At 38.8% G+C, this 27,447-nt stretch overlaps 1 protein-coding gene across 2 annotated transcripts in view; it reads left to right on the top strand.

The window, feature by feature from the left end:
- The window catches only part of FOCAD (focadhesin), a 305,616-nt gene that overhangs the window by 199,912 nt on the left and 78,257 nt on the right, over positions 1-27,447 (top strand). For both annotated transcript variants that reach the window (XM_027549147.1, XM_027549148.1), the window contains 3 exons: positions 2,970-3,091; positions 17,988-18,080; positions 24,932-25,020. In XM_027549147.1, the coding sequence (XP_027404948.1) occupies positions 2,970-3,091; positions 17,988-18,080; positions 24,932-25,020 (304 nt within the window). The remainder of the gene's footprint in view (positions 1-2,969; positions 3,092-17,987; positions 18,081-24,931; positions 25,021-27,447) is intronic.

The raw sequence follows: 27,447 nt of genomic DNA, 5'->3' as shown, positions 1-27,447 counted from the left end.
TGATCTTTTTGAAAAATAACAAATTATATTAAAATCACAAACATGTATTAATGAAAGTATACCATTAAGAGAGTGAAAAGGCAAGGCACAGAAGACAAGTATTTTTAGAACTTGTATCTAGAATATGTAAAGAATTTTTAAAAATCAATAAGAAAAAGACAGTTGAAAAACAGGGAAAAGAATTGAGTTTACCCTTCAAAAAGAGGGTGTACACAGTATATTAACACATATATATGGAACTTAGAAACATGGTGATGATGACCCTATATTCGAAACAGCAAAAGAGACACAGCTGTAAAGAACAGACTTTTGGACTCTGTGGGAGAAGGCAAGGATGGGATGATCTGAGAGAATATCATTGAAACATGTATATTACCATATGTGAAATAGATTGCCAGTCCAGGTTCGAGGCATGAGACAGGGCGCTCAGGGCCGGTACACTGGGATGACCCTGAGGGACGGGATGGGGAGGGAAGTGGGAGGGGGTTTCAGGATGGGGAGCACATGTACACCCATGGCTGATTCATGTCAATGTATCCACAGCAATATTGTAAAATAATTAGCCTCCAATAAAAATTTTTTTAAAAAAAGAGGGGAAAAAAAGAGGGTATACAAATGTCTGATGAACATATGATTAGATGATCAGCTTCATTAGTCATCTGAGAAGTGCAAATTAAAACCATGGTAAGATACCACAGCAGACCTAATGCTATGGCTAAGATGAAAAAAAAATGGAAAATACAAAGTATTGATAAATATGTGGAGTAAACAGAATTGCTGTTGGGAATGTAGGTTAGTAGAACCACTTGGACAATTTATACTGAATAAATTAATACTCTGTTACCTACCTATTTCATTCTTAGGAATAAGCCCAAATTAAGTCACCAAAAGACATAATAATATTCACTGCAGCATTATTTGAGTAGCCCTAAACTTACCAACCTAGATAGCATATTCAAAAGCAGAGACATTACTTTGCCAACAAAGGTTTGTCTAGTCAAGGCTATGGTTTTTCCTGTGGTCATGTGAGAGTTGGACTGTGAAGAAGGCTGAGCACCGAAGAATTGATGCTTTGGAACTGTGGTGTTGGAGAAGACTCTTGAGAGTCCCTTGGACTGCAAGGAGATCCAACCAGTCCATTCTGAAGGAGATCAGCCCTGGGATTTCTTTGGAAGGAATGATGCTAAAGCTGAAACTCCAATACTTTGGCCACCTCATGCGAAGAGTTGACTCATTGGAAAAGACTCTGATGCTGGGAGGGATTGGGGGCAGGAGGAGAAGGGGATGACAGAGGATGAGATGGCTGGATGGCATCACTGACTCGATGGACATGAGTCTGAGTGAACTCCGGGAGTTGGTGATGGACAGGGAGGCCTGGCGTGCTGCGATTCATGGGGTCGCAAAGGGTAGGACACGACTGAGTGACTGATCTGATCTGATCTGAAACTTATTTTTGGAGAAGGAAATGGCAACCCACTCCAGTACCCTTGCCTGGAGAATCCCATGGATGGAAGAGCCTGGTGGGCTACAGTCCACGGGGTCGCAAAGAGTCAGACACGACTGAGCACTTTCATTCATTCATTCAAACTTATTTTTGGAGAAGGAAATGGCAACCCACTCCAGTACCCTTGCCTGGAGAATCCCATGGAGGGAGGAGCCTGGTAGGTTACAGTCCATGGAGTCTCAAAGAATCGGACTCAACTGAGCGACTTCACTTTCTCACTTTCTTTAAACTTATTTTAGTTGCTGAGCTTCCCTGGTAGCTCAGCTGGTAAAGAATCCACCTGCCACGCAGGAGACCCCCATTCCATTCCTGGGTCTAAAAGATCACCTGTAGAAGGGATAGAAGCTATCTAAATGCCTATTGACAGTAAAATTGTGGTATGTGCACATTATGGAGTGTTATTCAATAATGACAATGCATATACTACAACTGCCAATAACAATATGAATGATTCTCACAATGATTATGTTAAGTGAAAGAAGTCAGATATAAAAGTGTGCAGCCTGATTCCAGTTGTGTAAAGTACCACTCCATGGACTGTAACCTACCAGGCTTCTCCCTCCATGGGATTCTCCAGGCAAGGGTACTGGAGTGGGTTGCCATTTCCTTCTCCAAAGGTTGCTAGAAAGTTGTTATCTTTGGGCTGGGGGTGGACATGATTGGAATGAGACATGAGGAAGGGCTTCTAAGATGTTAACAGTGTTTTGCTTCTTGATCTGGGTACTGATTACACTTTTGTTCAGTTTGTAAAAATCCATAGAGCAGTATGCTTATGTTCACTCTTCTCTATTATACTTCAGGAAGAGATATTTTTAAAGGTAATTTTTTCTGTTTTAGTGTCTTAGTTCTTGAATATGTCTTCTCCTTGGCTCAGAATCACCCAGATAAGGTCCAAGACTACCCTAACTCATACTCTAGTGTTTGGCTGCCTGCCTTTGCTTTGTAACTGACATGGGGTCAGCTAATGCTGGAAGTTCAATTTAGTTAAGCAGAGTAGGAAGGATTGGGAGAAGGGTAACAGATGGCGGAGGGGAGGAGAAAGGGAGAGTGAATGTATTTGAGTATAGGTATGATGGAAAACTAGTCTTATGGGTGTAAACTAAAGGAACCCATATTATCAGGAGTTCACAAAGACTGGCATGCATAAGCATTTCTCTTTAATTGAGATTTATTTTTTAAGGAAAGTTAATAGAATCTCTAGAAGTAACAGTTAACAAAATTTAAAATAAACATGATTTGAAATTTTCTCATTTATTTACAAATGAATAACACTCCTCTGTAGTTTCAAGATGCTAACTTCTTATAGCTCTTCTGTTTTTTCTTTCCTGTACTGACAGTTTAAAAAAAATAATAATTTGCTTAGCATATTCTTTTAATTTCTAAGTGTCTCTATCCAGATTGAATATCGACTACTGAGAACCTAATTAATGACGTAAGCAGTGTTTTTATATTTCTTTTTTTTAAGGTGGTATGTTATTTTGTTATGATATTTCAATGTATCAGAGTAAAGATGGCAAACCATTGAATCGACTGATGGCCAGTAGAGGGCGAAGCTTCAAGCAGACCTCACTTGCTCTAGTGCATGAGGTAGGTACCGCTCTGTTCTCTGAAACAGTGCTTCTTGTTGTATATGCTTTGGGGTTTCCCGCCTTTGGTTTATGGTGATGAAATTTAGTGTGTGTTTGGAAATAATTTTTCTATTATTGATAATGAAAGTAGCTTTTAAAGACAACCAAAATAGTTGATCCAACTGTAGTATTTTGATGTACTTCTCAAAGAAACCGGCATGTTTCCCTTAGGGCTCAGCCTGTTAGAAAGTAGTATCTAGTAAAGTATCTAGTTTGGTTTATTTATCAATATTTAATTGCCTTGGTTCAGAATAAATACCAATTTAATATTTCAAGAAATAATCTATTTCTTAATTGTAATCCTTTGGAAGTATATAGGGTACCACTATTTATATCTTGTAAATATTGGAAATTAACAGTAAATAATTGTGTTGGAGGAGGGGAAATCCTTTGATTTTATTGTTTATGTTTCTTTTATGCTACTCTTAAAGTTATGTGATGCCATTAGGTGTTGCTTGAAATCTGCTCATTACAGATTGTACAATACCAGAGGAAAGAAGGAAGGTGGAAAGCACTTGGGAAATCTGTGGGGGTTTTTTGTTTTTTTAAATTGTATGACAGTTACTCATTCAGGTGGTATATAGGTTAAACTGTATGAATGACTAACAAAACAAAATACCACAGCAAAGAGGTTCATTTCATATAATTTAGACATAAGTTATAAACAGGTATAAATGAAAATGTATGAATTGTAAAAATTTTAAAAGATTTGAGATAATGATAGTGCTTCTACAATATGTTTGCATTAAATCTTATTTTGATGCATAATTTATAAATATTGGTATCACTTATTTGATTTGATAATATTCTGTGTCTTACCAGTTGCCACCAGTTAGCATAGCCAGATTTTTGTTTGTTTGTTTGACCACACCACGTAGCATGCGGGATCTTCCTGCCCTGCAGCAGAAGCATGGAGTCTGAACCCCTGGACCATGAGGGAAGTCCCAGCATAGCCAGATTTTTAAAGACCCACCTATGCTACCCATCTATTTCCCATGAAGTGACCCATCTATTTCCCATGAAGTGATGGGGCCATGATCTTCATTTTCTGAATGTTGAGCTTTAAGCCAACTTTTTCACTCTCCTCTTTCACTTTCCTCAAGAGGCTTTTTAGTTCCTCTTCACTTTCTGTCATAAGGGTGGTGTCATCTGCATATCTGAGGTTATTGATATTTCTCCCGGCAATCTTGATTCCAGCTTGTGCTTCTTCCAGCCCAGTGGAAACACTGTTAGACTTTATTTTGGGGGGCTCCAAAATCACTGCAGATGGTGACTGCAGCCATGGAATTAAAAGATGCTTACTCCTTGGAAGAAAAGTTATGACCAACCTAGATAGCATATTCAAAAGCAGAGACATTACTTTGCCAACAAAGGTCCGTCTAGTCAAGGCTATGGCTTTTCCAGTGATCATGTGTGGATGTGAGAGTTGGACTGTGAATAAAGCTGAGCGCCAAAGAATTGATGCTTTTGAACTGTGGTGTTGGAGAAGACTCTTGAGTCCCTTGGACTGCAAGGAGATCCAACCAGTCCATTCTAAAGGAGATCAGCCCTGGCTGTTCTCTGGAAGGAATGATGCTAAAGCTGAAACTCCAGTACTTTGGCCACCTCATGCGGAGTTGACTCATTGGAAAAGATTCTGATGCTGGGAGGGACTGGGGGCAGGAGGAAAAGGGGACGACAGAGGATGAGATGGCTGGATGGCATCACCAACTCAATGGACATGAGTTTGAGTGAACTCCGGGAGTTGGTGATGAACAGGGAGGCCTGGAGTGCTGCAATTCATGGGGTCACAAAGAGTCGGACACGACTGAGCGACTGAAGTGAATTAAACTGATGCTACCCATATTAGTTTTATATATTTGGTTAGAATTGAAATTTTGTAAATCTTTGTTTAATACAATGTCTTTAACAAAGGAAGGAAGATCTGGGGAGAGTAGTGATTCTCTGGGAAGAAGAAAAGTTTAATTTCGTAAGCGAAGAAAAACAATAGGTAATTTCTAGATTTGTTCTCCCTATTATCTTATTCGTTGTTATGGAGAAGAAAGAGATTTGGTACTTTTTTGTTCTTTAAAGCCGTGTACTTAACGTGGATAACCAACATGTTAACTCTTAAGGGAAGCCTGAATTTAAAAGTCGCTATCATAACAGATAGAGAAGGGAATGGCTTCCCATTCCAATATTCTTGCCTGGAAAATCCCATGGACAGAGGAGCCTGGCGGGCTACAGCCCTTGCAATCACAGAGTCAAACACAACTGAGTGACTAACACTTTTGCTTTCATCATAACAGAAACAAGGAAAAGTGTTAATGTAGGGGTGGCAGAAGACATCTGATAAATTAAGCAAATGGTATCAGAACTTGTGAGGTGTACCTTAGTTTTGTGAACAGAGAAAATATTTGAGTTATGATACTTGTTGCTTGTATTATAGAATACCCGTGGACGGAGGAGCCTGGTAGGCTGCAGTCCATGGGGTCGCTAAGAGTTGGACACAACTGAGTGACTTCACTTTCACTTTTCACTTTCCTGCATTGGAGAAGGAAATGGCAACCCACTGCAGCGTTCTTGCCTGGAGAATCCCAGGGATGGGGAAGCCTGGTGGGCTGTCATCTAAGGGGTCGCACAGAGTCGGACATGACTGAAGCAACTTAGCAGCAGCAGCAGCAGCAGAAAATTTCAAAGAGATGAGAAAAGGTCATAATTTTAGGAGTTACTTGGAAGTTGCATTAGACAGAATTATGCTGCATCTGTGGCAGGATTTTGGGTTGGATTTATCTTCTGCTTACTATAATTCATTTTTTAAAAAGGCAGAGAGAGAGAATGACCAAGCAGTTTCTCAGAGTATCTGGCAACAAATAATAAAAAATTTAAGAGCTAGTTAATGAGAATAACAATTGCAATAATAATAACTCATAACCAGCTCAGGCACTTTAAAGTTTGCCGTGCATATGTTCATTCGTTTAATCTCTATATTCACACTGTGAGATCGGTACTGTTTATGTACTAGACACACATAAGTAGAAGAGCCTGGAAATTGAACCCAAAAAGTATGATTTCACAGTTCTTAATTCTGTCTTATTTTTAAAGTCTGTCATCATAGTTTCAATTTGTTGATTAATTTACCCATGGATGGACGTTTGGGCTGTTTCTACTTTTTCCAGATTATGACTGAAGCTGCTATAGACGTTACTATACAGGTGTATATGTGGACATCTATTTTAATTTCTCTTGATTAAATAACTACATACGAGTGGACATGCTAGGTCTTTGGGTGAGTGAATATGAAAACCCAACTGTTTTTCCAGTGACTGTCCCACTTTGAAGGCCCACCAGCAGCATAAGGAAGTTCTGGTTGCTCTCCCTCCTTGCCAGCGCTCAATATGGTCAGTTCTTAAAATTTAGCAGTTCTCATAGTGGTTAGTGGTTTTCCTTTTGTGGTTTTTAATTTGTGTTTTTTTAATGACTACTGATGTTGAGCTGCTTTTCATGTATTTATTCACATCATGGAGTGTTGTGTTCTTTTGCCCATTTTAAATCCAGGTTTTTGTTTTCAAATGAGAATTCTTTATATATTCTGAATATAAGTTTGTTGTTTTTTTTTTTAATTAGAAATGTGTCTTGCACATGTTTTTACCTACTCTCTAACTTGTCTTTTTATTTCCTTAATAGTGTCTTTTGAAGAGTATCTCTTCAGTTTTGCAGAATTTATCAAGTTTTTCTTTCTTTGGTTCTTGCTTTTTGTCTTATCCAAAGTCTCAAAAACTTTCTGTTTTCTTTTTTTCCCATGTTATCTTTTTGAATTTTCAAAAAATGAGGTATAATTTATAGACTGTAGAATTCACTCATTGAATGTGTGCAAGTCAGTGGTTTTAGTATATACACAGAGATGTAGAGCCATCACCACAGTCAATCTTAGAATATTTTCATCACAATATAAAGTAACTCTATACCCATTAGCAGTCACTCTCCATTTCCTCACATCCCAGCCTTCATCAACCATGAGTCCACGTTTTTTAAATTTTATATTGGAGTATAGCTGATTAACAATGTGGTAGTTTTGGACAGCAGAGGCACTCCACCATATATATACATGTATCCATTTTCCCCCAAATCCCCATCCCATCCAAGCTGCCACATAGCATGAGCAGAGTTCCCTGTGCTATATAGTAGGTCCTTGTTGGCTATCCACTTTAAATATAATAGTATGAACATGTCGATCCCAAAGTCTCCACATACATTTTAAATCAGCTTTGAGAAACTATTTTAAAAACCTGCTGTAATTTTGATTACAAATGCACAGAATTTGTATATTAGTCTGGGAGAGAACTGATATCTTAATAATATTGAGTTTTTTAACCAGTATGCAAGGTATATTTCTCCATTATTTTAGGTCCGTGTTTTGTTGTTTTCTTACTACAAATCTTGCACCTATTTTGCTAAATTTAATAAGTACTGCACATCCCAAAATATTTTTATGCTAGGGCAATTAGAATGTTTTTTGGTTTGTCTTTATTTCCAACTGTTCATTGATAAAATATAAACATATAATTGATACTTTTTTATGGCCTTACTCTACCTACTTATATATTCTTGTAGATTTTTTGTAGATTCTTTTTGATTTTCATTGCAATGTTGTCTATGAATAGAGATTGTCTTAATGTTTTTCTTTCCAATCTGTATGCCTTTGATTTCTTTTTCTTGCCTAATTGCACTGTCTAGGACCTTTGGTATGGTTGAATAGAAGTGGTGAGAGTAGACATTCTTATTTTGTTAACAAAATAGTCTTGGGGGAAAGCATTCAGGATGCTTAACATTACATATAATGTTATATTTACTGTTAGTATAGAGATTTTATGGATATTCTGTATCAGCTAAGTCGCTTCAGTCGTGTCCGACTCTGCGCGACTCCATAGACAGCAGCCCACCAGGCTTCACCATCCCTGGGATTCTCCAGGCAAGAACACTTGAGTGGGTTACCATTTCCTTGTCCAATGTATGAAAGTGAAAAAATAAAGTGAAGTCGCTCAGTCGTGTCCAACTCTTAGCGACCCCATGGACTACAGCCTACCAGGCTCCTCCGTCCATGGGATTTTCCAGGCAAGAGTACTAGAGTGGGGTGCCATTGCCTTCTCCTTAGGTTGATGAAGTTTCCTTTATTCCTAAATTGGGAAGTATTTTTTTTTATTATAAATAGATGTTGAATTTTGTTAAATGGGTTTTTTCTACATTTGTTGAAATGATTATATACTTTTTTCACTTGTTAGTAGGATGAATTATTTTGATTAATTTTTATAATGTGAAGCAAATCTGCATTCCTAGGATAAACTCCACTTGATTATAATATAGTATCCTATTTATTGCTGAATTTGATTTGCTAGTAATACTTTGTTAGAGGACTTCCCAGGTGATCCTAGTGGTATGCATCCTGCCAATGCATAAGACATATAAGAGATGTGAGTTCAATCCCTGGGTCGGGAAGATCCCATGGAGGAAGACACTGCAACCCACTCCAGTATTCTTGCCTGGAGAACCCCATGGACAGAGAAGCCTGGTGGGCTATATAGTCCATAGGATCACACAGAGTCAAACCCAACTGGAGTGACTTAGCACTCACACATTTTATTAAGGATTTTTGCCCCGTGGCACCTATGAGGGATATGGTTTTGTGGTTTCCTTGTACTATCTTTGCCTGATATGTTATCAGGATAATGTTCTCCTAGTAATTTTTCCTTAAGTGGTAGAATTTTCTAGTGAAAAGTCTGGGCTTGGAGTTTGCTTTAGGAAAGTTTGTAACTATGAATTCAAGTTACATAATATATGAGACTATTTACACTATCTATCCATCCATCCCTACTAATCCTGAAGAGGGAATTTCGGTGGCACAGCATACATGGCAGTTAGTGTGTATCTCTCCTTTTTAAAAGTGTGCACTTCATAAAATCAGGGAGTTTGTTTTGGCCATATGTAGTTCCAGTGGTTGGTATTCCTGGCACATAGTAGACACTTTATAAATGATTTTAATCCTTTCGAAACTTGGGTGTGTCTTATATTTTACATGTGCATTTAGTGGGATCATTTCCTTTTTCCAGAAATGTTGCAATTAAATTGATGGTGAATCTAATAATTGTTGAGATCTTACTAGGAAATGACATTATTGTCATTTGAACAAGCTATTATAAACTGTGTTGTTATTCATTTATATGGTTTAGCCTCCCCTCTCTGCCAAAGTTTACATATACCTATAGGATATTCTATAGCCCTAATGCATACAACTATAGATGAGTGAGTGAGTGAATGAATGGGTAAATGAATATTCAAATGCTCTGCTCTTCATTTTTTTAAGTGTATTTTGCTCCATGGAATTGTCAGTATTTCTCAATAATGACATTAGTTAAATCAAATATATTCAGTGTCTTGGAGAACTAGCTGTTTAATCTGTGATAAATTCTTTAACACCCTTCTTTCTAAAAACTGTTTTTGTTTTAAATTGAAACTCTCCCTTGTACTTTGAGAAGACTCACGGACCTAAATCTGAATTGGGTTTGACCTGACCTACCAGGGGTAGTTTAGATTTCTCTGAAACTGAAGTGCCCTTGCTCTCTTTGCTCCTTTGAAAAGGGGACCAGCAGGGGTCATTTCAGACCTACTAGAGCTTCTTCAAGCTCCTCCTCTGCCCTAATTTATGACTACTTCTTCTCATCCTGAGACTGATTTGGCTCCATTTGATGAGGAAGCTGAAGGTGAATGACATGTCTCTTTCCCTGGAAGTTGCTGCCTGTCTTGTCATCCTTTGGCATTTCTAACTCTGACATGACACTCTCCCCTAAATTGGATGATACTGATTTGTCCCTGGATGAGAATGGCAGCCTTGCTTCATTATTTCCTACATCTTCGGGCACATGCAAATTTTCCCAGTCCTGCTGCTACTACCTAACCATATTTCTGCCTTAGCACTAGGGAATGAGCTCTTTTTTCATCTTTTTTTCCAGCGAAACCTTTATTGGGCTTATTGCCGGCACTACTCTGAAAGAAATTTTTTTCTTCTTTCTTTCTTTTGAAATTGATCATCACTTGTTTATTTTACCTTGTAAGTTATTTTTTTTTCTTCTGCCTTCTTTACATTTTCCCCTAGATACCCAAAAGTACATGGGCTATAACCCATCATTTCCCCTTTTCTTTCAGTACCTTCTTTATTTAAAAACGTATTTCTTGTGAAAAGCATGGAGCGTGTTAGCATTCATGCAATAAGAAACAATTAGACAAAAATTTTGAATAATAATTGGGAGAAGTGGTATCTGTGCTTGTTACACATTCCCCTTAGAAAACACTGTGAAAAGTATGGTTTGCTATATTTTAGAGACTCTGTAATTACTGTGCAATGTGAGTTGTTATGGTAACAGGGTTTTCCCCCTTCCTATTAAATAACAGAGTAAATGGTTGCTTGAGACATGATTGAATTGTCAGCTTTCAAGCTAATGTTATCCTGATGGGAAAGGGGAGTTGGGGGAGAGAAGAGAGACTGAGGTAGAGAGAGAAAGTGGGAGGGAGGGAGGAGAGAGAGAGTTTAAAATGTCCAGAAAGCACCTACAAAGTGACGAGTGTCATTCTCCTTTAAAAATGTGTCCGTCACAAGCCCTCCCTTCTTGTCTTCCAGTCAGTATTTGTCAGGGGACGGGAATAACAAAAAATTATTCTGTGTAAACAAGATTACTATTGACAGACAACTGAAGCCTGTGCTTTCTTATTTATATACAGTGGAACATTGAGCAGCCTTGGGGGTCTCTAACACTAAGTACAAATGGTTTTTCTTCTGGGAATGTGGGAGGAGTGTGCATATGTCACAGACCAAATGCAGTGACTCAGTATTGGTGTGTCTGGGTAGCAACTGAAGTTAAATGCTTTTATTCTTTTGATAATAAGATATACATCTGGGAAACGTGAAAACGCCTTACTTTGTGAGATTGAGGTTTTAAAATCCATAGCAAACACTTGACCTGTCAGTTTTACATGCTGTTCTACCTCGTCCCATTCCAGTTTCATAGTCAACCTCCCCAAAGCTTGACTTACACGATTTAAGTTATTTGATGAAGGGCTGTTGAAATGACTATTTTCTTATAAATGAATAAGTATATTTGTTAAGACCACTCAGGAGGCAGAGAACATTACCAAACTTCTAGGCAATGTGTTCTGAACAGTAAATTATCAAATTAAGTGGCTTCCCTGGTAGCTCAGACAGTAGAGTATTTGCCTGCAGTTCAGGAGACCCAGGTTCTGTCCCTGGGTCAGGAAGATCCCCTGGAGGAGAAAATGGCAACGCACTCCGGTGTTCTTGCCTGGAGAACCCCGTGGACAGAGGAGCCTGGCGGGCTACAGTCCATGGGGTAGAATAGAGTCAGATGCAACCAAGCAGCTAAGCATGCACGCACATAGTCCCTTCAAGTAAAGTATGTGTCCATGGGGAAACTAGATCTCCTTTTTCATTCTGTCTTTTGGCATTTGCTCTACGTTTGTGAATTGTGTTTCTAAGCAGGATATTCTCTGTTTAGCTAGCATTTCAGGTATATGTCACTAGAACTTGTGTGATACTAATTAAAATGTTTGGTTAGGAAATTTCAAACTGTAAAGTTTATAATACTCACTTTAAATTTCGCTTTGTCACTCACTGTGTTTTTAACTGGAATGAAACACTTCCCAGCCAGAACATTTTGAACATGTTTTGTAAAATTTCAAATAATCATATCCTCAACAACTTGTATTAGAATTTGGCTGTGCCTATTAAAATGGTTTTCTAACATTGTGTTTTCACACATCATAACTCTCTGTGATTACTTGTTTATGATAGTGTAGTTTTCACATGACAAGATTTTGCCGTAAAGCGAACACTGTACATTTAATGTGGTTAAGCTCAGCAGGTCTTTAAGGGAACATTTATGTGTGAGACACTGTTGTGGGTTCAGTGTCCGTGAGAGGGATTCCAGGGTGAATAGAATATGATCTCTGCTCTTAGGTTGGTATGATTAGTGTCCAATCACAAAAAAATGCAACCTGTTGAGTATAACAAGAGAGGTGTAGAATAGTGTACTGGAAGCGTAGGGATGGGAGAAATATTTCAGAAAGTAGAGATGAGAGGAAGGAACACAGGACATTCAAAGCCATGGAAGCAATCAGGGAACACGAAGGTCTTAAAGAGTATTGGACAGGCTTGGAAATTGGTTTATAACCTAAGTGAACCAGAATACAGATTAAATGAAAGAGGAGCAGAAAGTAAGTGGGGGAACTGGTTAAGGATCTTAGCCAGCAGAGTTCTCACATAACAACAAATTATTTCTTAAAGTAAATGGTGTACTTTTAATTTTAAAATACTTTGGACATAGCATAGAGGAATTTTGGACTTTATTCTTTAATGAACCATCAAAGGTTTTTTGAAAAATTCTGAGTTAATGTAATAGTAGCAACATCGTTCAGGATGTATTAGAAGGAAGGAAGATTTTAGACTGTTAAGAGATGAGCTAGATGGCCTCAATAATTAAGACAGGAATTAGGACTAACTCAGTGAGGAAGAAGGAGAAGGCAATAGCACCCCACCCCAGTACTCTTGCCTGGAAAATCCCATGGACGGAGGAGCCTGGTGCGCTTCAGTCCATGGGGTCGCACAGAGTCGAACACGACTGAGTGACTTCACTTTCACTTTTCACTTTCATGCATTGGAGACAGAAATGGCAACCCACTCCAGTGTTCTTGCCTGGAGAATCCCAGGGATGGGGGAGCCTGGTGGGCTGTCGTCTATGGGGTCGCACAGAGTTGGACACGACTGAAGCGACTTAGCAGCAGCAGCAGTGAGGAAGAAAGTAGGGACAAGCGCAGTGAACATTTCAGAGGCAGAGTTGACAGTTGAGTTGGAGGCAAGGGAGAAGTCCAGGATAAATCAGAAGTTTCAGATCTGGGTGACTGCAATATTGATAGGGTAATGTTGATAGAGGAATGATAAGAGGGAGAGTGGCTTTTGAATGATGATGCAAAGAAGTGTACAGAGTGTATTAGATAGTGGGAGGTGAATGTTTGAGAAGTATGTGTTCTAAAAGTGGTCATTTTCAAACTATGTATTTTAAATTTTATTTTATTGAGTTATGTATATATGGTAGGTTTCTCCCATTTTAGTGTATAGTTCTATGAATTTTGAGAAGTGAACATATTCATCTAATCAGTACCACAGTCAAGATAAGGACAGTTCCAGTACCCTAAAATCACCCCATGCCCCTATGCAGTCAGCCCCTCCCGTGCTCCCCCATCTCCTGACAACCACTGATCTCTCTTATATGCCTCTAGTTAAAACTGCATTTTAAAGAATTCTAAGGACCACCACAGGCTAAGAGATGCAGGTTCTGTCCCTGGGTTGGGCAGATCCTCTGGAGAAGGAACTAGCAACCCCCTTCAGTATTCTTGCCTTTGAGCATCCCGTGGACAGAGGAGCCTGGTGGGCTGTACAGTCCACAGGGTCGTAAAGAGTCAGACACGACTGAGCATGCGTGCATGAGCACTCACGAGGGCCCACCGAGGGTAGACTGAGATGATCATGAGGGCTGAGCACCCAGCCCCCAGCCTTCCTCCTTACTTCCTCTAGACAAATTCTGCTTCTCTGATTCATGCTTTATATATTGGCATTTTACTTAACATTTGGGGTGAGGTGGAAAAATTACATAACTAAATACTTGAAAACTATTATTCTACAGTCTAAATGATACCACTCTGAGCCACCAATATCTCTTACCTATAGTTTTGCAGGTGCCTCTGAGCAGATTTCTCTGCTTTGACCTTTGCCCACTATAGTCTCTTCTCAACAGAACAGTCCATAAGATCCTTTTCAATGTAGATTAGATCATATTGTCTCAAAACCTCATAATGACTCCCCCTTTAGTGAGAGTAAAGGCAAGTCCTGAGGACTGACCTAGAAGGCCATCCTTTCTCCTGTTGACTCACCAGCCCTCTCTCTTTCCACTCTCCTCTCTGCTTCTCTGTCTGTGCTCATCATACTGGCCTCCCTTCTGTTCCTAAAACAGTGAGCCATGCAGTCACTTTAGGGACCTTTGCCTTATCTTTTATTTTGTTTTTTGATTGAATTAAAAGTCACGTAACATCATACTAACCATTTTAAGGCTTAAAGTGTGTACATCAGTGGTATTTAGTACCTTTTCAGTGAGTAACCATCACCGCTATCTAGCTCTGAAACCTTTTCATCACCGTCAAATGAGACCATGTATATACTAAATGTTCCCTCCCACTTCTTCATTTCCCCATCCCTGGCAACCACTAAGTTGCTTTCTATCTGTATGGATTTCCCTGTTCTGGACATTTCATGTAAACAGAATCATATAATATGTGACCTTTCGTGTCTGGTTTCTTTCACTTTCACATCATGTTTTCAGGGTACATCCATGTTGTAGCCTGCTTTAGTACTTTGTTCCTTTTTATGGCTGAATAACATTCCATTGTGGATATATCATTTTTTTGTTCATCCATTTATTCTTTCATGAACAAATTCATTTATGGGTTATTTCTGCCTTTCACCTCTTGTGAAAGTGCTGCTTTAGCATATATTACAGTATTTGTTTGAATATGTATTTTCAGTTCTTTTCAGTATATACCTAGGAGTGGGACTGTGTGTGAGTCTGTGTGTGCGCATGCTCAGCCGTGTCTGACTCTTTGCAACCCTGTGGACTGTAGCCCACCAGGCTCTTCTGTCCGTGAAATTTTCCAGGTAAGAATACTGAAGTGGGTTGCCATTTCCTTCTTCAGGGGATCTTCCCAACCCAAGGATTGAACCCATGTCTCGAGTCTCCTGCATTTGCAGCAGATTCAAGCCCAGGAGTGGCATTGCTGAGTCATAATTCTATGTCTAACTCTTTGAGGACCCACCAAACTGTTTTCCATAGCAGCTGAGCCATTTTCCATTCCCACCAGCACTTTCCTTTGTTTTTACATCTTCATCTTCAAGTTTTCACTCAGGCTTCACCTTCTGAATGAGATACACTGATCACCCTATTGGTCCTGTAATCAGCTTCTGTCCCCACTCTGGCCTTATTATCCTTCTTTCCCCCCTTTCTTCTATTTGCATATTTCCATAATGTGGTCTCTTCTTTTAGGCACATGCAGTAATGTTTCATTATACTTAGTACTACCTCTTATACACAGAAACTCTTACTCTTTCCTAAATCATAGAACCTGCTCACCTCAGCAGTCCATCAGACACCTGTCATTGCGTGGGTATGCAGAGTTAGTCTTAGAAAAAGTATATTGCACATGTTAATTAAAACTTAGTGCACAGTGCTTGAGAACCTTGCTTTATCATCTGTTGAATAACAGGGTTGAAACGTCATGATTTGGAACTTGTTTGTTGATTGGCTTTCCTTCAAAGGCTTCTCACAAGTATAGCAAATGATACATGATTTTCATACTTTAAAATGCTAATTATATTTGTCAGCCTAGAGACATTAACCTATATGGGAGGGTTATGTGTTGAATTGGAACGGGATCCTAAAATCTGTTTGTGTTAAAAATGGTCAAGAAAGTCTCTTGTGTCTGTAGCACAGCTGGAGAGTAAGGGCATGGCTGTATGCAAGCCGCTTCCCTAAGTCTCTCTTCTGTAAGGGAAAAAGTGAGAAAGTGCATTTTACAGGAGATTGGCCCCAGCTAACTCCACAGAACACAAAGACTAGGTATAATCTCAGGAAACCTGGGGAGTTCAGGCTGGTGTCTAGGCTCAAGCCTGACTGCCTCCCTGCACCTACCCTCAGATGTGGTCTGAGTAGCAGCAGGAGGAGTAGCTTTAACCTTCAGTTTATAACCTCCTTTTAAATAGGTTTCCTGGCATGAGCGTCTTTGTTCTTAGAAGCCTGACATTTGATTTGCTTATTTACTTTTGCATTTTTTTCATACTACTTTCTTTTCTTAACTCAAGAAGCAATTGAGATCATTGTCTTTCCAAAAACATTCAATGCTCTCTTTGCCAATTTGCCGAGACTTGAGCTTCCCAGATGGGTTCGATCCCCGGTCAGGAAGATCCCCTGAAGGAGGGCATGGCAACCCGCCCCACTGTTCTTGCCTGAAGAATCCCATGGACAGAGGAGCCTGTCAGTCTATGGTCCATAGGGTCGCAAAGAGTCAGACACGACTGAGCGACTTAGCACACAGCACGTGGATATTCTCAGTTGTGCAGTGATGTCCGTGGATTATTTGGCAGCAAAATTTTAAGATATTTTGAAGTTCTGAAGAGGTAAAAGTTTTAGTTGTGGTGTTGGTTTTCTTTCTGTGTAATCTAAATCTCAAAATAGAACTCAAAGATTGTTCATCTATTTTATGGAAAGAAAACAGAATTGATAGGAAAAAAGTTAAAGGGAAGTCCCCACATTTTGGAAACAGAGAGCAAGGTCAAGGGCTAATTAGTGCCTCCTCAGCTTCCTGAACAATGAGAGAGGAAGCAGGAATTGGTGGGTTCATTCTTTCAAGGAGTTTTGCTAATATGTTGACAAGTCTCCCCCTACTCTACTTGACAGAATGAGTACTTAACCAGAAAAGCAAGAAACCTGTCTTTATAATTTTTTTAAGTTTATTTCATGATCTGAATATCTCTTTCATACTGTTTGAGTATCTGATTTTTAAAAAAGAAGCAATGGGATGAGGGGTGTAGATTTCAGACAGAGCTGATCTCTTTGTTCCCACAGACGCTTCATAATCTATTTATGTCCATTTGTGACTCTCTCTGCCCATTTCTGAACCCTCTGCAGTCACTGATCGATTTATAATCCTCATATCCTTCCAGAGTCCCTTGCTTGTTGTAGGCCCACACTGAGACAGGGATGAAAGAAAATGCCAGAAGCCATGGAAACCAACCCGGTTCAGAGAGGCTGTTCTCTTCCCTATCACAGAGCACTTGAGAAAATTAATTCCTGTTGTATAGTAAAAATCTCCGTAAACACTGTAGTTATCATGATCCTGGGGCAATCATATAGAAATTTGTCCTTTTTGTGTGTTTGTTGTTATTGTTTGTCTGCGAGACACAGACTAAGTTTCCGTTGTTTGAGTTTAGATGAGATGAGTTACAGGAAACATGAAATGTGATGCACTGTGACTGTTTTTTTCTTGAGTGATCTTTCTTTAACAGAAGCAGACCTTGGCAAGATTTGTTGCAAGATAGCCGTATACTAATAGGTAGAAACAGAAATGACTATGAAAACCAGATGTTTTGTCTGGGCCTGTCTTCAGAAACAGGATTTCAGTGTTGGCATATATCATTTTTCTCTTGTTTACCCACACTGATTAAAGGGCATTTATCTAGTGGTGTGCACAATTGCTGTGTGCGGGACTCATTTGCATGCTCTTACCACGACAGTTTCTACACAACATGATATTTCTGTTGGCAATTTAAGGTTATTACTTCAGAAACTGTCATACTGGAAGTCCAGGATGTGAGCAATATTTATTTTTATTTAAAATTACTAGGGGGATTTGTTAGACAAAACCTAGTTTCCTGACATTGACAAGAGGCTTTCTAGAGTTTCTCCCTAATTTTCAAAGACATATTTGTATTACACATGCATCTTAACTTGTGGTCATTGTAGGATTTTATTTGCTTTAATTTAGAAAATTCCAGGCTTATTTTATTTTGTCTTTGCAGGACTCTAAACTCCTCTCCTTTGAAAATCTCCAAAAGATCTTATTTGCGGTTATGATCCTAGACAGATTTGGTTTGTTTTAGAATCTAAACCATTGAAATGAAGGGGAAGAAAGAGTTCCTGATACAGTTTTCATTTTATTCTGTTTTAATATTGTGCAGCCTGATTTCTGGTGCATTTTCCCCACAGGTTCATATCCAGCCTTCCGAGTGGCACCGGGCAATTTTCCTCCCCCAGGCCTGGCTCGCATATATGACTCGTGCTTATCATGCCATTTTACAGGTAATGAAATCATGGGATGGCTTGCTTTAAAGCTTATCTCTTTTTTAAGTTTTACTGCAAATATGTATTTAATGTAAAAGCACTTAGGAAAATAGCATTATCAAAAATGCAGCTGTTTTCTTCTTTCTGACTTATAGTAATGCAAATCTGTGGCATCTAGAAAAATGGTACAGATTAATCTATTTGCAGAGCAGGAATAGAGACACAGACTAAAGAATGGACATGTGGCTTCAGGCAGGGAATGGGAGGGTGGGACAAATTGGGAGATTAGGTTTGACATATATACCCTACCATGTGTGACATAGGTGGCTAGTGGAAAACTGTTTTATTGCACAGGGAGCTCAGCTGGGTGCTCTGTGATGACCAAGAGAAGTAGGATGATGGTAGGTTAGAGGGAGGCTCAAGAGGGATGGGAAATATATATACATATAGCTGATTCACTTCATTGTACAGCAGAAACAAACATGTTTTAAAGTGATTGCTGCTAAGTCACTTCAGTTGTGTCCAACTCTGTGCGACCCCATAGATGGCAGCCCACCAGGCTCCCCCATCCCTGGGATTCTCCAGGCAAGAACACTGGAGTGGGTTGCCATTTCCTTCTCCATTTAAATCCTTTAAAGTGATTATACTCCAATAAAAAATGCAATGGTTATTGTTGCTCATAAAAGAATGTGAAGCATACATATATAACTGTACTTGAATTTTAAATGTGATGCCCCCCCCACATGTGTGTTCCATCCAGAGCTCCTTCTTAAACGCTGCTCTCCTGTGTCCTGCTGCTTGGTGAATGTCTGTTATTGTGCCTGATGTGCCCCATGGCTGGCCCACAGTACCTCAACTTGAGTACATCCCAGACTGAGTTATCGTCTTGTACCTGCCCCCTCTCCATCTAGACTTGCTTATGTCTCCAGCTTTATGTCTTCACCCTTCCCCTGCATTTTCAACCTTGCTCAATTTCTTTGTTTTCCTAAACACAGCGTGTCTTCCCTAACCTCTTAATTTTTTAGTTCCCCAACCAGGGATTGAACCTAGGCCCCCTGCATTGGGAATGTAGGGTCTTAGCCACTGGACCACCAGGGAAGTATACCCTAACTGTTTGACTTTTACCTACACTGTTCTTCTATTGCAGAACTGCCACTTCCCTTTGCCTAGTTCTTCTATTGCAGAACTGCCACTTCCCTTTGCCTAGTTCTTCTATTGCAGAACTGCCACTTCCCTTTGCCTAGTCAAGGCTCTTTTGCAGCTTTTCCCTTTTTGTCAAATTCCAGGAGTAAGTTTCACTTTGTATGTATAGTCAGTCATGGTGGTTTAAGGGGCACATGTTGGAATGGCAAATTTCTACTTGTTCTTTGTAGTTTTATCTGGGTGCCTCTCCTCTCCCCCCAGGGTTGTCTGTCCCTCGCATATGTTTCCTTAGAACCCACGCTTCCCTTTAGAAGGCCTCATCACCTCAGTTATGTGTCCAGGGTCTCCCTCCAGTTGTCTCTCTTCCTTACGGTCAGAAGCTGTTTTCCTATCTGTTGTCTCTCCAGAACCTGACATATCTAAAACATAGTAGGTACTCACTAAATAAATGAATTATGCTTAATTTGACTTCTTTTATTCCAATAATATTGTAAGTTATAGTTTATGAATTTCAAAAATTAGAAATAATTTTAACCAGTTTGGGAATATATAAACATTTAACAATATGAGGAAAAAAAAAAAAACTACTAACTTAATCCTTTTTCCTAGCTTAAAATTCATTGTTAAGGATGATAGGAAAAAAAAAAATCTAAATTACTAAAGAAATTGATGGCCCCAAATAAGATTTTCATGAAGTCTTAAGAAATAAGGTGTTGTAGTTAAATATAACAGGTGCCCCCAACCTCCGGGATCTAATGCCTGATGATCTGAGGTGGAGCTGATGAAATCACAATAGAAATAAAGTACACAATAAATAGAATGTGCTTGAATCATCCCAAGACCACCTTCCTCCTACCTTCTGGTCCATGAAAAGATTGTTTTCCACGAAACTGGTCTCTAGTGCCCAATAGGTTGGGGACCACTGTCCTAAAGGATGGAGGTGGGGCCAGAGGAATGACTAAGCATCTCAGCACCCATGTTTGCATCTTAAAACCTTGCTACAACATATTCAGTCTTTGATGCTTTAATAGAGGATGTACTCCAATACAGGCACCTGGAAGCAGCAAGAATAACTCCTTCTCCTGCAGAATGTCCTGATAATTTTATTTAGCTCTTAGCATAAGGAAGGTCAAATAGGACAGGATTGTGGTATAACATGGGCATCCCTGGTAGCTCAGGCAGTAAAGTATCTTCTGCAATGCAGGAGACCCAGGTTCGATCCCTGGGTTGGGAAAATCCCCTGGAGAAGGGAATGGAAACCCACTCTAGTATTCTTACCTGGAGAATCCCATGGACAGGGGAGCCTGGCAAGCTACAGTCCATGGGGTCGCAAAGGGTTGTACCCAACTGAGCAGCTAAGCATACACTCATGGTATATAACATGCAGATGACAAGCAATTGATTTTTTAAAAAATACCCTATGGTTTCCTTTTCATAATAAGACCTTTATTAAATGACTAGTGTCTGCCCACCAACATGTAACATTTAGTATTTCAGTTCATCTTTACAGAAGCCCTTTGAAGTAGGTATTGTTAACCTCATGTAGAATGGGATTATAGATGGGAAAGCAGGGTTAGCAGGAAAGCAAAGCAAACAGCACACAACCCAACAGTCAGTAAATGAGAGAACTAGAACTTAACTTGGATTTGTCTGATTCCAGAGCCACAGCCTTTGCCACCATGTCATGCTTTTTCCCTAACACCATCATTGTGTGCCTCTGACTCTTTGCAACTCTATGGACTGTCGTCCGCCAGGCTCCTCTGTCCATGGGGTTTCCCAGGCAAGAATACTAGAGTGGGTTGCCATTTCCTTCTGCAGGGGAATCTTCCCTATTCACAGGTCAAACTCAAGTCTCCTGCTTTGGCAAGCTGATCCTTTGCCACCTAGCCACCTGGGCAGCCCTACACCATCATTAGTTGTTACAAATAATGCAAATTGGTTTAATATTTTCGAGATCAATTTATGAAAATCCAGCTGAGTATTTGTAATAATACAGGTCAATTATTCTGCCTTTTCTATTTTTGTTGGTGACAGTATGTATCTTTATATGTATTTATTTATCAATTAAAATCTCTTTCCTTTGGATTTCTAATAAGTCTAGTTCCATTGAGAATTGGTGATTAAGAGGTGAAACTCAAAGTAGGGGCTGTAAAAAAATTTTCAGTATTATTTTAAAAGTATAGCCATGCTCTATAGGCTATCAGTATTATTTGATATGCTGATGCATTTTAAGTGTTCAACAGGTTGTTTTTTTTTTTTTTTTTTTAATAAGCCCACACACTTAAATAGAATTTACAGGATCTTAGAAGAATTAGAGCGACTGCCAAACTCCTCATCTATATCAAGAATTTCCGTCCTGGAGGATAGCTCTTTGGTACAGGAGGCGTAGTTACTTCCATCTGGTGCTAGACATGTTTTGTAGACTAGAGCATCATTTAGAGGAGCCATGTTTTATTCAATAAGCCTAGGAGACACTCTGAAAGGTACATTCTGCATTATTTCCTGGAGGTTGACTGTAATGTGAATAAGTTTGCAATTTGAACACTTCTAGTGGCTTTCGCTTGGGCATCAGCTTCTAGCCTCATCTAATTTTCCACAAGAACATGGGATTTTGAATTATAAGCATATCAAAGTGATTGACATGGGGAGGTATTTGAATTTCTTGCCATGAAGTTGAAAAATGCAGCTACAGTTTGACTGACAATTTTGAGTCCATTTTGGTAAGGTGCCGTCCAGTTGACTTGACCTTGCTCCTTTTGAGAGATGCTAAGGTTTCCAACCTTTGTGTAAAGGGTCCTTAGGGATTATGACTATGACCTCAGACAGGACAGAGGGGTTAAAAATAGGTTGACTGAAGATACTTGTTTCCTGCATTGGTCAGCTGGCCACATAATAATCTGAAGTCAAAACCAGTCAGGAATTGTGACTACTAGTAAATCACTCTTTGACCATTTGTAAAGGTTGTTTTCAGTGTGCAAGGTTAGAATTAGGCAAACTTGCTCACTGTAATCAGCAAGTTGTAGTTACACAGGCCGAGGGTGTTTTGTTTTTTTTTTAAGAAAGATGAATAGATAAATTAATAATTGAAATCTACAGGCCATCCAAAAATCTCAGTTCAAGGGATCATTTCAGCCTTTTCTCTCCCAACGAGTGTTCGCCCCACCTCACCCCTCTTCTTAACCATAGCTGTTAACCAGAAGCAGAGGAGACTGAGTTAAATGCCACTGGATCTCGTATCAGTAGGTGAAGAATTGGATGGCAAAGTGGGTCTGAATAAATAGCCTAACATTGACTGGGTGGAAGGAGTTAGAGACATTTCAGAAGAGAAGACTGAGAAGAACTGAAACTCTGAGAAAGGAAAAATGAAAAATGTACTTAGTCACAATAGAGTTGTACTGATTTATGGCTACAGGAGAGATCAGAAAAGTAGACCTTCTGAAGAGGCTGCACATATACCGGCCTTTTTGTGTTTTGTTTACTTCTGAATGATTTTTAACCTTTTAATTTCTTATCTTTTATGGAAAGCATTATGGAACGTAAATATTTTAGGAGGAAAGAGGAATGATTTAAGAAGCGTAATAAACAGAGGTAGGCAATAGGCATGATTTTCTGTTTTGCTTACCCTCTTAGAAGGCTACAATCAATATTAAATATTAATGTCTTCCCAGTTTGACCATCTCTGATACCTTGCTCCAAGAGACAGAGGGAGAATGAAAAGGTCAGAATTCTATCATTGGAAACACAGAGGCGGGGATGGACACTGACTGAAGTAAATAGAAACTATGAAGGACGTGAACAGAATGCCCACCAGATCTCAGTGTGCTGAACTGGTGAGCCCCAGGGCACTGTGTGCTGGAGGTTGTGCAAAATACAGCGCCTCCTTAGCTGGATAAATTGTCCTTGTCCTTGTCAATGAGCTTACAGGCTAGTAACAAGAGTGTATAAGAGAAATACAGGGACATGCAACTGTATAGTCTGGATATTACATTTTGGGGAACTTTTTACTCTTTGAGAGTATGCAGATTAAAACTATGAATTACTTCAAGAAGGTTTTATATACATATATATTCATGAGAGAATAGCTTATAAGAAGATAATAAGGGGGATTTGTTTTCTACAGCAGACCTGATAATGGTAGTAATTATTCCCAGTCACTATACTAAATAGACACTTTTTCACATTATTTAATGTGATACTGTAATACCATAAGTCAGGTGTTTGCTATATTTTACAAATGGAAACTGAAGCTTGGAGAGGTGAAGTGACTTGCCCAAATTTACACAGCACACAAATAGAATGCCATTAGGTCAGGACATCATGATTTCAGAACCCACATCCTTAACCTAAAGCTGTATTGCTTCCTTCTCTAGAATATATAGAGAGATACGTTTTTCTTCTGTAGAGCACATCCTACAACTCTAAAATCAACAAGAAAAATCAACCAATAGAAAAATGAACAGAATAAGAAACCCGAATAGTCTTTAAACATTTGGAAAGATGCTTAATCTCAGTAAATAGTAAAATGAAAATTAAAACTGTAATGGGCCCCATTTTCACACTCCCCAAAATGGTAAAAATTTAAAAGCCTGACAATCCCAAATGCTGTCAAGGATGTGAGATAGCCAGAAATCGTTTACTGCTGCTAAGTCACTTCAGTCGTGTCCGACTCTCCGCAACCCCATAGACAGCAGCACACCAGGCTTCCCCATCCCCGGGATTCTCCAGGCAAGAACACTGGAGTGGGTTGCCATTTCCTTCTCCAATGCATGAAAGTGAAAAGTGAAAGTGAAGTCGCTCAGTTGTGTCCGACTCTGTGCGACCCCATGGACTGCCGCCTACCAGGCTCCTCCGTCCATGGGATTTTCCAGGCAAGAGTACTGGAGTGGGGTGCCATCGTTTACCATTAGTGGGAACAAAAGCAACACAAACACTCCTGAAAACAGTTTAGTATTACTCTGTAATGCATACTAATAAGTTCTTGTTTGATTCAAGGTATATCAATAAACCAGAATTTTAACTACATTTAAATAATTTAACTGGTGATGCAGGAAAGGGGAAAGCATCTGATCAAAATAATTGAGTGTAAAAAAAATAAAACAGAAAATAAATATTTGAAGGTTTTGCCTTTAACAGGTTGATGATATTAACTATATATATATGTATATATATATATATATATATATTTTTTTTTGGCCTGGTACTGGTTGAGAATTATGTCTGTAAGTTGAGTCAAGAAATAGAAAATGTAGTGTGCAGCTGTTTGATAATAATTTTTGTTACACCTTACCTAAATCTTAAGTATTATGTACTTCTTACTCATTTTCTAACCATTCTGTTGTAATGGTGGTAATCCAATCTCGGTATTGTGTCAGGTCAAATTAGCAGCTGCTGACACAGTCAGATTATTACTATATGGAGGATTTGTTGAATGGGACCTATGAACTTCAAATCTGCTTTTAATAGATATCCCAACATTTAATGCTCTGCACTAAATTTGCCAAATATACAACTGCTCCAGGATATACTTATTTGGTGAATGTGGAAATCCCTAGCAGTCATATAATTCTCTCTCCTTACACATCCTCTGTCATAATCTGCTATCTTATCAGGAACACCTAAGGCTACTTGGGAAAGGATCCATCTGTTACCTAAGTGTTTTCCAAAGAAATGTTAAGATCATTTTGGCCATAGAGTTTGCATGCTGATGGATGCTGTGCTTTTTGCAGGGAAGGATAGGAGAACTGGATTTGCAGTTAAAACATGGAAAAGAAGGACCTGAAGAGGTGCAGTACAAAAAAAACACAGCCTGGCTCTGGTAAGGGATGGCTTTCTGTGCTCATTATTTGTCATGGGAAATGAACTGTGAAGGAGAAGGGAACTACCTTTAAAGACTCAAATGTTGGAATTTTAACTTCTCTATGAGCCTAAGTGGGCAATGGCCAAAGATGTGATGGATGTATTTTCCATCTTCTCCCCAGATAAAAGAAGGAGAGCTTTATTCATGGGTTTTATATATTTTTATTGTTTTCTTAAGCAGTGCGGAAATGGTTTGTTTTTCCCTTTTTTCCCTATAATTGATTATTTTACACGCTTTTGAATAAAGGTTGAGTATTTTTCTCACTCATTTAGTGAAAGAATACCTTCTGCTGCCCTGCTCTTCCCTCCTCAACACATCTTCATTACTAGGCACAACTTTACCATGTTAAGACTGTAATTTCTTTGGCAGACATCCCCCAGTGAATTCCCACTATATTATCTAGAAATGTGTAAGTGCTGGCACATTAAAAGCAGTTTAAAGTGTTACATAGGTTGGGATGAATACCTTGTCAGATTAATGTTACAGCAGCCTAAATCTAAGTAAAGTGCCCAGAATCTAATAAATAACTTTGCTTGTAGCCACAGATTTCTTTAATATAAAAATCTGTTCAAAGGTTACTTGGGTTTCAGTTTTTAATTTACTAACAATTGGCATATGTAGAAAAGCAGAAGCTGTGTGTGTGTGTGTGTACTCGCATGTTTAAATAATTCTATTCTGTTATATTTCCCAGATTCATTTTAAAAATAGCCATGCAGTTTAAAACATTATGACATTGGATTTAAGATTAGAGATTAAGCATTTGGATTTTGCTTCCTATTTGCTATTTTCCTTTACACATAGTTTTAGTTTCATCTTCTGAAAATGATAATCTGGGGAGTGGTATGTTAGCTATACTATTCCAAATATACACGGTGACATATGGAATCAAGGATGTGAGAGAGAAATGGAAGTCAAGGATAACTCTAAGATTTTGACTGTGAATAAGTAAAAGTATGGCATTCTCATTTACTAAGATAGAGAAAACTACAGAAAAACAAATCTATCTAGAGTAGAAATTAGATTTGAGACATGCTAACTCTGAGATGCCTAATTAGACCTACAGTTTGGAGGTATCAAGTAGGTTGTTGACTATGAGTCTAGAGTTCAGGGTGAGTTCAGGGCTGGATGTATAAATTTTGGAATCATCAGCATATCGACTGCATTTAAAATCAAGATGCTGGATGAGGTCATCTAGGGAATGAGCAAAGACAGAGAAAAAGTCAGAGGACTGAGCCCTGGAGCACTTCAACATTTAGAAGGCAGATGAAGAGGGAGCCAATAAAGCAGATGGAACATTAGTGATCGGTACTGTAGGAGGAAAACCAAGAGAGAATGGAATCTGCAAAGTCACCTTAAAAGCTTAAGGAAGAAAGTGTTTCAAGAGAAGAGCAATCAGTTGTGTCAGATACTGCTCTGAGACTGTGAAAGATGGAGACTGAGAGTTGAGCATTAGATTGGCCTCTTGACAGTCATTGTTAACCAAGAAGGAGCTGTTTTGTAGGGACAAAAGCCAAATTATAGAAGGGTCTAGAGAGAACGGAAGGAGGTAAACTTGAATCCTAAGTATAAACTGTTCTTTTAAGTGAGTTCTGAGGTGTGAGATGCAGTGAAATGGGGCAACAGCTGGAGGGCTTCTTTTCCTAAGATGGTAGATGTTATAGTGTGTTCAGGAGCTACGGGGAGTAAGGCAAGTGGAGAAGGAAGAATTGGTGATGTGGCAGAGAAGGGAGCGTCGGGAGGGGGAGGGATCTCGTGGAGGCTGTCGCCCTGTGTAGAAGTACAGGCAGGTCATCACGTGTAAATATTTCATGTTGACCAATAGAAGAATACACTGAACGCACTATACTCCATTTAGGAAGGCCAAGATTGGACAGTATGTTTTAGAGAAGTTTATTGTCAAATGGTTTTATAAAGTACGAGTTTAAGGATCATTTTGCAACTATCTGAAGAAGTTGGCTCTTAAGAATGACTCATTCTGAGAGTGCTGGATAGCTAAGATTTTATTTTAAATGCAACTACTTATAAATGCAAATATAATTTATATTTGCAAAACATTTATATAGTTATAAAAACTTTAAATTTATGAAACTCAAAGTGTATAGTGAAAATATTTATGATATCCTCTTCATAATATAAGTTTGTCAATGATTGTTTTTCACTTTATCTTAAGACTCTTATATGAAAAAAATCCTATGAATATTTGAATTGAACATACCTTACTTTTAAATCCATAAATGTAGTTTTTTTAGTTCAACTTTATAACCATGTTTTTTTTAAAATTGAGATATGATTGACATATAAAATTATATTAGTTTCATGTATATTGTAACCAACATTTAAAATTTTATTTTATATACATACATAGTGACAATGCTATTATGTATA

Source organism: Bos indicus x Bos taurus, chromosome 8 (assembly GCF_003369695.1).
Source record: "Bos indicus x Bos taurus breed Angus x Brahman F1 hybrid chromosome 8, Bos_hybrid_MaternalHap_v2.0, whole genome shotgun sequence".
NCBI lineage: Eukaryota > Metazoa > Chordata > Mammalia > Artiodactyla > Bovidae > Bos > Bos indicus x Bos taurus.
The sequence above is the reverse complement of the archived record's forward strand: the minus strand, read 5'-3'. Positions and strand labels throughout refer to the sequence as shown.